The sequence below is a fragment of the Octopus bimaculoides genome, chromosome 5 (assembly GCF_001194135.2).
Source record: "Octopus bimaculoides isolate UCB-OBI-ISO-001 chromosome 5, ASM119413v2, whole genome shotgun sequence".
Lineage (NCBI taxonomy): Eukaryota > Metazoa > Mollusca > Cephalopoda > Octopoda > Octopodidae > Octopus > Octopus bimaculoides.
The window spans coordinates 9,256,379-9,266,400 of record NC_068985.1 but is presented as its reverse complement, the minus strand read 5'-3'; the positions used below and the strand labels follow the sequence as shown (position 1 = coordinate 9,266,400).

Sequence of the window (10,022 nt, the reverse complement as noted above, 5' to 3'; positions counted from 1 at the left end):
TAGTTGTATACTGCCAACTTAACGTGACAGTCCCAATAAGGGAATATACTTATTGGGACTGTCACGTTAAGTTGGCAGTATACAACTACTTTATCGCATCACTACTGCTTAAGTCTCTCTGAGAGATTTAGAAGTTCATTATACATATATATATACACGTCTATACGTGTGTTCTTTATATTTATATATTTCATCACAGCGGAAATACTATGACACCATTGCTACATCAGTTAAGTATTAATTAGGATGGATTTAATTAAAAAGGCAATTATAATAATTGCTTCCAAATCAACATTTATTTTGTGAGTCGTATTAGTCGAATGCCAGTAAACTGCAACAATATACACAATCATGTTTTGAAGAACTAACGAAAGTACTTGAAGATCCTCTAAATATGCTGTCTTCTCGTGCAGGCGCTGCCGTGTAATTAAGAGACCAATTAGGCTGTTACATATTCCTGGCTTGGATCCTACATGCTAGCGTTTTTGAATACGTCTTATACAAGGAAGTCCCTTGTTGGAGAGACTACGTATTTTTGGGTCGTGCATTAATCCATAGATCGGTTTTCACCGTTGGTTTGGTGTGGAAGTTACCTCGATTCAGCTCTTACACGTCTGGCACATAATAATATGCTGTCATTACTGTTGTTTAGGGAGGCCTAGTCGTTATAGCAGCGGACTCGCGGTCGATGTATCGCGGGTTCGAATCTCAGACCGGGCGGTGTGTGTGTTTATGAGCGAAACACCTAAGCTCCACCAGCCCCCGGCAGAAGGTAATGGCGAACTTCTGCTGACTCTTTCGCCATAATTTTCTCTCACTCTTTCCTCCTGCATCTAGCAGCTCATCTGCAACGGACCGACGTCCCGTCCAGGTGGGGAACCTATACGCCAATGAAACCGGGAAACCCGCCTTATGAGCCAGGCATGGCTCGAGAAGGAACAAACAACTATTGTTTAGACCAAAATTCATCTGTGACTGAGATCTTTTGTCCAATACGTAATTCGTTTTAGTTATAACCACGCCGATCTTTTGTTTATCCAGTACTTCGTTATTCGATGTATCCAGCTTATACTATTGTAGGACGTATTTCGAGGTAGCTTTGGCTGCTATTTCTGACAGATTGAGCAAATATATAGTGGATATATATTGTGCCTCCTCGCTGGCTCGTTGGTAGTAAGTTCGAATGACCAGGTGCAATGTCCAGATTCAAAACGCAGCCTAACTGAGAGGCATACGGATAGAGCATATGCAGAGGTGTTTAATAATTTCTCTTCACAAACTGTGTTCAAATCCCGCTAGGGTTGACTTTGCTGTTCATCATTCTAGAATTGACTAAATAAAAAACCAGTTAAATGTTGGGGTCGGTATCGATGAATGTCTTCTATCGACCACGCTCTGAGTTCAAATTCAGCCGAAGTGAAATTTGCCTTTCATACTTTCGAGGGATCGCTGAAAAAAAAAAAGTAGTAGTCGAACACTGGGGTCGATGTAATCGACTTGACCCTCTCCTCAGAAACTACTGACCTCCTACAAAAATTCGATAGCAATATTTAGTTACATCAAAGCGGCGAGTTAGCAACATCGTTAGCAGGCAAGACAAAATGCTAAGCGGTGTTTCTTCTGCCTCGATATTCTGAGTTCAAATTCTGTCGAAGTCAACTTTGCCTTTCATTTCCTTGAAGATCAATGAAAAAATACCAGTTAAGCACTGGGTCGATGTAATCGACTAAACCACTCTCCCAAAATTTCAGGCCTTGTGCCTATAGTAGAAAGGATTATAACGCACGTGAATGAAACCTAGCTCCATTTACGAGATATTTGTAATGAAAGAAAGCTTCAATGGTCCAGTCCGTATTTTACTGCCTTTTTAAGGAAGAATAATGTCAGAAGTTTCTTGTGTACGCAGCTTTTAAATTTTTGTACTCTTCTCATTGAGATGATTTTAAGTGCAGCTTCCGTAATTGTATTCGATAGGCTTTTAACCGAATATAGAAAAACTATTTTCCATCCAGTGCGTAGGTTTTGACATCTAGAGCAAAGAGGATGTGTGTATACTTTCAGTATTTTTAATAAGGCTTTCATATCAAAACAATCTATTTTCGTTTCTCAAGTTCGCATCCTTTGCTGTCTATAATTATTCTATTAATAGCTGTACACAACCCGAAGGTAATGGTCTTAATTTAAACGATAAATGAAATGAAACTAAAATATACGAGACTATCCGTTTATTTTTAAAAATAGACGATTGATGTTTAAAAAACATTTTCAATGAACGATCTTGAAAAAGTAAAATAAAAATGGGTTCATTATTTGCTTTATTATTTATAAAAATTAAAGAGTCAGAGAGTAGGAAAATTGCAGAGAGATGATTATGCAACGACGGCCAGTTGACAGAGGTTTCCTCGTCCCTTCGTCACTCTTTTCTTCACTCCTTCTCTCAGTTCTTTTTGGAAACTCGAGTTACGAAATAAATATTCAATTTGAAGAGACCACATACTCAATATGTACAATATATGTAGATTGTGTTGTATATTCCCCTCCTCCTCGTTCACCATATGTATCAGTGTGTGATTGTGCGTGTGTGCATGTAACCCATTTCAAAGTCTGAGGACGTATAATTTTGTCTATTCTTCGGTTTTGTTGATGTTCTAAACCACGCTGACTGTCTGCCAACTCCGTCAACTAAGATTCTCGTAACTCACCGCCATTTCTCCTGTCGTTATTCATATTATGTCTTCACACAGACTATGCACATTTTTTCTTATCCGGAATGTCACCCCTCGGGAATTTAGTCCCTGCTCCTGTTGTTGCAGCTTAGCTATATTTCGGTGCTCCTGTCGCGACCATCTCATTTGGTGTTATGTCAAGAACAACATTCTATAAAGCGTCCTTCGTTTTTTTTGTATGACAGAAAGGTGTGACAAGATGTAACATTGCTGCTTTTTTTTAACAAGGTGAGCAAGCATCTCGAGTTCTTTCTCGATGGCTCGTTTTTCTTTTGTTTGTAGCCAGAAAAATTATCTGATTTGCTTCGTTCTTTATAAACGCCTCATCAGAGATGTCTACTCGTTCCCGTTCACTTCCTGCACATGCGTTTTCTGCAGCTGTCATAAATGTATGGATGTGACACTCCGTCGGTTACGACGACGAGGGTTCCAGTTGATCCGATCAACAGAACAGTCTGCTCATGAAATTAACGTACAAGTGGCTGAGCACTCCACAGACACGTGTACTCTTAACGTAGTTCTCGGGGAGATTCAGCGTGACACAGTGTGACAAGGCTGACCCTTTGAATTACAGGCACAACAGAAACAGGAAGTAAGAGTGAGAGAAAGTTGTGAAAGAATACAGCAGGGTTCGCCACCATCCCCTGCCGGAACTTCTTGAAGCTTTAGGTGTTTTCACTCAATAAACACTCACAACGCCCGATCTGGGAATCGAAACCGTGATCCTACGACCACCAGACCACTGATCCTACGACTGTGATCCTACGACCACGAGGCCACTGGGCCATTGTGCCTCACGATGTATGTATGTATGTATGTATGTGTGTTTGTGTGCACGCGTTTGTGCATGTAATACCATTTAAATCTAAATCATACGCAAAATGACTAGTATTACAACTCCGTGTGTATTCCAATAGATACAAAGAGAAATTAAGAAGGACACGTACCGTAGCCTGAGTTTTATTTGGTTGGAGTCCCTAGCTTTTGAGGTCAGAGAGTATACAGAAGAAGCCAAGTAGAACAGATTTTAAATACGATATTTATATAAACTCCTATTTTGTTTTGCTTTACACACACACACACACACACACACACACACACACACACACATACAGAGGCGTGTATATTAAATGATATTTATCTCTCACTGAATAGAGTACGTTTTGTTGACCTTTCTAATAGTGGAACAGTTATCTATCTATCTATCTATCTATCTATCTACCGACCGACCGACCGATCGGTAAAGGGTATCCATAGATAGATAGATAAATAGATTACTGTTCCAATAATAGCAGGATCAACAAAAAAATGTAATCTCTCCAGTGAGAGATGAATATAATTTAATATTCACAGTATTTAAATATAAGAGTTTCATGCTGTGGAGACACTAACTTTGCATATTCATATATCATGCCTTGTGTTTCGAAGCAATCCTTCAAGATTGAATACACATGACTGATCTTATATATATATATATGGTGTTTATTTTTCTCTTTTCTGTTTTTCTTTTCATTTCATTTCTGAAACCAAAATGCAGTGCTGTGGGCTCTTGTGAATAACGCTGGAATTGCTGAAATATCAGAAATTGAATGGTGTGCCGTGAGCCAGTTCCAGCATATCATGAACGTTAACGTAATGGGAATGGTTCGTGTGACGAAAGCTTTCTTGCCCTTACTTCGTGAATCAAAAGGCAGAGTGGTCAATGTGGCCAGTCTTGCAGGTAAGTAGAGGAATCTAATCATTTCCTCTTATTTCTCTTAAGTAGAGTCAAAGAAAAATCATGTATGTGGTTTCGCTCGACCTGTTAAAATCTACAGCTAAATGTCCTTCAAATCATATTTCTGTCTCGTAGTGAAAAAGTAAATGACACTGGATAATGCAGGTATCTATCTGCAAAAGATGGAATTATCTTGACTGGGAAATCTTTGACCATTGGTCTGCTTGATAAGAGCTAACTTAGGACTAAGCTGTAACTCTTCTGCAAATGACTCGATGCAATCTTATACTAGGTCCCTCGACATGCTAGAATTAGCGGTAAAATTTCTCCCAGTCATAAAAAGTAAAATTAGACCCCTTGTTTGTTATAAATCGACTAACTAAGTCCACAAAGGAGCTCGGAAGCAATCGCCTGGTCTTCTAGAATTATCAACTAAGTCAATCATTATTAATCCTCTATCATCGTAGTTTTAGATATCATATACCTGAAATAAAGAAGTAACGTCGACTGTTGGAACAGTTTTGGTCATGAAGACACTTGATCATAACTGACCTGAAGCTAAACAACAACAACAACAACAACAACAACAAGAACGATACCAACAACAACAGCAGCAGCAGCAGCAGCAGCAGCAGCAGCAGCAGCAGCAGCAGCAATAACTGAGATGTTCAGTCTGAAAACTGTTGCTTGTAATACGATATGAATGTTGATCTGCCACCCAAAAGAGTGACATTACGTTATCCTTCAACGTCATATTTTAGAACAGTATTACTTAGAAATGGCAGCTCCATGGTTAATAATAGTTAAGTTAATGCTAATATATTTAGTGCAGCAGTAAAAAGTTAATAACAAATAATTAAGCGTTGAGAAAAAGACGCAATAAGTCAATGACTGGTGTTATTTTAATTATTTCTGCAGTTATGTGAGTCAACTCTGGTCATTTTCTTCATCTTGTTAAACCTCTTCAGTGAAGCTTAAATTCTAATTAGAGTAAAGTCTGATATTTTTCGTTCAAATAAAAACGAAATACTCAGGAATTGTCTTTTGCACTTGCCAGAATAACTAAAATAATATCAACCAGAGACTAAAATAGTCTTTTTCTCAACGCACAGTTCTTCTTCACATAAGTATTTCTAATGAGCTCTTCAATATTTGCTTCCTGAACTGTCTTCATAACTTCCGCATAGTAGCCATTTTGTTGCCTCTATACCATAGCGTTAAGTCTCAAGTAATCGCGCTTTATTTAATTGTTAATACCTTAATCAGAGGAAGAAGGCCAACACACGTTACTGATTTGGAGGACCTCCAAAACTGGTGAATCAAAGAGGATGTTGTCCTTACACTGGAGACTTTTCTCGAATTCTTACGTCAGAATAAATTCCGTTAAATGTTATCCATGGGCCAAGTGGTGGCATGAAACGGGTCAACGGATTAAATCTAGCACCCAGGAATAGAAACAGCTTGGTCGCTCTGAACACGTTCTGTTTATCAAATTTTATTCAGAAGACATCTTTTGGTTCAAGTTTTTTGTCGATAACACTTTACTAAGGTGTTGCATTGTGGGACTGAAAGTAAAACTAAAACCATATAATCAGACAATGAAGGAACAGAGAGAAAACTATTGTAGTTTAGAAATATCTATTACTTTTAATTATGTAATTTATTGTTGTATTTTATTTAACAACAGGTCGATTCACGCTGCCAGCATTCTCGGCGTACTCTATGTCCAAAGTTGCATGCATTGCCTTCTCAGATGGATTGCGACAAGAGATGAACAAATTTGAAATTAAAGTTATAACCGTTGAGCCAGGACTATACAAGTACGTATAAACTTATGAACCATTTGAAAGGAGGGGAATGAATAAATTCAGAAATAATTATAAATACCTTTATAATTCAATGATTTCACTGTTGAAGAAACATGATAGCCATTTCAAACTGTCACATTTAGCATTATATTTGATTTTGATTAATTTTCTGATAATGTTTGAGGTTTCCTAAGGCAGTGAGCTGGCAGAATTGTTGAGTACGCAGGGCAAAATGCTTAGCAATATTTCGTCCGTCGTTACGTTCTGAGTTCAAGTTCCGCTGAGGCCGACTTTATTTTTCATCCTTTGGGAGACGATAAAATAGGTACCAGCTGAGCACAGGGGATGATGTAATCGACTTACACCCCTAACCTCCCCCTAAAATTGCTAGCCTTATCCCAAAGTTTGAAACCTATATTCGAGGTGGCCCTTCTTCAGGAATGTGCTTTCATACTTGAAGTCATGAAAACCATTTGACGCACACGAGTGACAGAGGAACAACGTGACATTAACAGCATAATACGGTCTTGTGGGCGGAGATGGACACATGGCACTCTGCTCAAAACAAATGTGTGCAGCTTTTCTATGGCACTTTGCCCAACTGTTCGGGGCGTATAGTGTGGTGGATATAGCGGTAAGTTTTACAACCTACCTCGATTGCTTTCCTTGGCTGTCTACTGGGGTTATGAATGAAATACAGGAACGTTGGCTGGCTGCGTACAGTAGTCACCTGAGTTGGATGGTTTGCTTGAATGGTTTGCCCTTACTAGCCTTACTTTCATATGCCAGAAATTGTTCGGTGATCGTTTGGTAAACGTCTACTTCATTTGGCAGTAAACGAAAAAAAAATCCTAGCCATGTGAGCTGTGGTGTAGTAGTGTTGTTCAGAAAGGACCTGAACAAGGGAGACAACTTTGATAATATTATGCCCATAACTGTTAAATGCAGAGTTCCAGAAATTTTCAAGGAAGGTGTCGATCAAAACTTGTCATTGATGGTCTTGTCAGTAATTCGCAGATAAGACATCCCAAACAGGTCTATCCATGACAACCTCTACCCCTCATGCAGTACATTATAAGAACGTTGGTAAAGAGCTCGACATGGGCAGGGCCCCGATCAATTTACATCTATCGAAAGCCTTCGATAGGGTTGACTATCAATACTTGGCTGCTCCCTTCAAGGTTCTAGTTTCGGGCACACCTTCAGAAGCTCACTGCTATGTACAGCGACATTTGCTCGGTGGTCAGAGTAAATGGTCAACTGTCGGAAACGTTCAGCATCATGCATTCAGTCCGTCAGGGATGTACCATCTCTTCCATTTTGTACGTACTGACTCTTGAGCCATTTACGTCAGGAAATTAAGGTTTCTAGGGGCATTCCGTAAGAACTAAGATGCAGAAGATCCGTGTTTGCATATACAGATGACGTCACCGCAGGGGTGTCGGACACCAGACACATCGAGGTGACAGGCACTGCTCTAAGGAAATACAAGGTGGTAACAGACAGAAACATTAACCAGGAGAATTGTTTGGACTTGCAGCTCGGCACCTGCATATGCAGGTACATGTCGTCGAACAGCGCTGCATAGGGCTAGACGGACAAACCGGTTATATTTTTAGGGGTTTGTTTTGGTCTAGATCTCCCGGTGTTTAGCGATATTTCGTCTGTCTTTGCGTTCTGAGTTCAATTTCCACCGAGGTCGACTTTGCCTTTCATCTTTCAGGAGTCGATAAGTTAAGTATAAGTGAAACACTGGGGTCAGCAAAATCGACTAGTCCCTTCCTATAAAATTTCAGGCCTTGTGCCTTTAATTGAAAGGATTATTATGATTGAGTGAGAGAGCAGTGCATGCCATCAAAGTGACACTGGGGTAAAATGTACGAAGCCCAGTATACCCATCATGATTACTCGTCTGATGCACATGCATCACAACCATATGTGCGTGACATGGTGACGCATCACGATAAACAGGGCATGACCTTGCAGGTGAAGCCCAGTTAGAATTTTCTTCATGTTGAGTAGCCCATTCAGCTCAAATGATCCTTGAATAAAGTATGTTTAAGGATGTTGAACGATGTGTTGTCTTTTCTGTATTTTATGTAGTTTGTTCTTAGTGCTTGCACTTGGGCAGCACATATTAGAGACTCCGTTTCCGGTTTTAAATCTCTTTTAGTCATCCACAGCTATATTTTTTCTCTGTCTGTCTTATCTTCAGCATCCCTATGAAATTGACCATGCATTGTTTTCTTTACCCACCTATTTTCAGTTTCATTCGTTTTCAATTGCTTATACAGTGCTTTATCTTTGCAATCTTTCATCCTACACAAGCCCGACCTTCTTAATTATTATTATTATTATTATTATTATTATTATTATTATTATTAACTTTGCAGAACTCCAATTGTAAACGAAGACAGCATTGAAGATAAGAACAGGAAGTGCTGGGCTGAGACACCAAAAGACATCACCGACGTGTATGGCGAAGAATATTTCGACAGTTTCATAAAATCGATTAAGACGCATTTGAAGCGAGCCCGTAGCAATGTCAGCGAAGTGGTTGAGATGATGGCTGAAGCTGTGTGTATAGAGAGACCAAAGATACGCTACGTTCCTTACTGGCTAGCCAATATACGTGCAAATATTCTCATGTTGCTTCCGAGTCAAGTAAAAGACTGGATCTTTGGTCTGAGAGCGTGTAAAGTACTGCCTACTGGATCTGCTAAAATACATTCCGCACACATTCACAGTTGAATTACACACAGCATACAAGTTTATGGATAGGCATTTGTACATAATCAGACAGCATTTTAAATATATCCTCATTTAAACAGATAACTAAATACTTACACACAAACAAACGCACATATGTATCTACATACATGTAAGCATGTATGTGTGTATATGTGTGTCTTATATATATATATATATATATATATATATGTGTGTATGTATGTTTTCAATTTTTTTTTTTCATATTATGGATGAAGTCTGGATTTTGGGTTAAAAAAAAAAGTTAAAATGTAGTATTTACATGAATCTGCTTCTATCCAATCTACCTAAAATAGGTACTTATTTGTGTGAATTCGACACAGAAAGACATGGCTTCAGTGGGAGAACTATCTTACTGCTGCCCGCGCCGTTTAAGCACCGCCATCTGGACCACGGAGGGATGCAGCTATTGAAGCCAAATGCCTAATGATCTCTTCACATTTGTTTTCTTTTTACTTAATTGGTTTATACACAAGCTTGACATCAGCTCTATCACTTCTACCTATTTGAAAAGACATGGTGTTCCTTGGAGAATGGGTATATATAAATACATACATATATATATATTTATGTATTATGTATATATTTATATTAATGTATTATATATATTTATATATATGTATTACATATATGTATGTATATATACTGTATATGTATTTGTATATATATATATATATATATGTGTGTGTGTGTGTGTGTGTGTGTGTGTGTGTGTGTATACGTATGTGCATATAAAGTAAACGGCTTATAAATATTTGCTTATTCGTATATATAATATGTGTGTATCAATATATGTGCTTGCATGAATGCATGTATGTATGCATGAATATAGATATACGTATGAATATGTAGATATAAGTACAGATATATTACTATATATATTAGCGTATGTATACATACATACATACATACATACATACATATATATCATATATATATCGTTTTTCATATATATATATCTTATAATATATATATCATATATCTCATATATATTATATATAT

At 38.2% G+C, this 10,022-nt stretch overlaps 1 protein-coding gene across 1 annotated transcript in view; it reads left to right on the top strand.

Moving 5' to 3' along the window:
• LOC106877297 (short-chain dehydrogenase/reductase family 9C member 7) overlaps positions 1-9,918 on the top strand; it is a 27,985-nt gene extending 18,067 nt beyond the window's left edge. The window contains exons 3-5 of the mRNA XM_014926166.2: positions 4,264-4,446; positions 6,131-6,263; positions 8,645-9,918. Coding sequence (XP_014781652.1) covers positions 4,264-4,446; positions 6,131-6,263; positions 8,645-9,002 — 674 coding nt within the window. The 3' untranslated portion in view covers positions 9,003-9,918. The remainder of the gene's footprint in view (positions 1-4,263; positions 4,447-6,130; positions 6,264-8,644) is intronic.
• Positions 9,919-10,022: the final 104 nt, after the last annotated feature.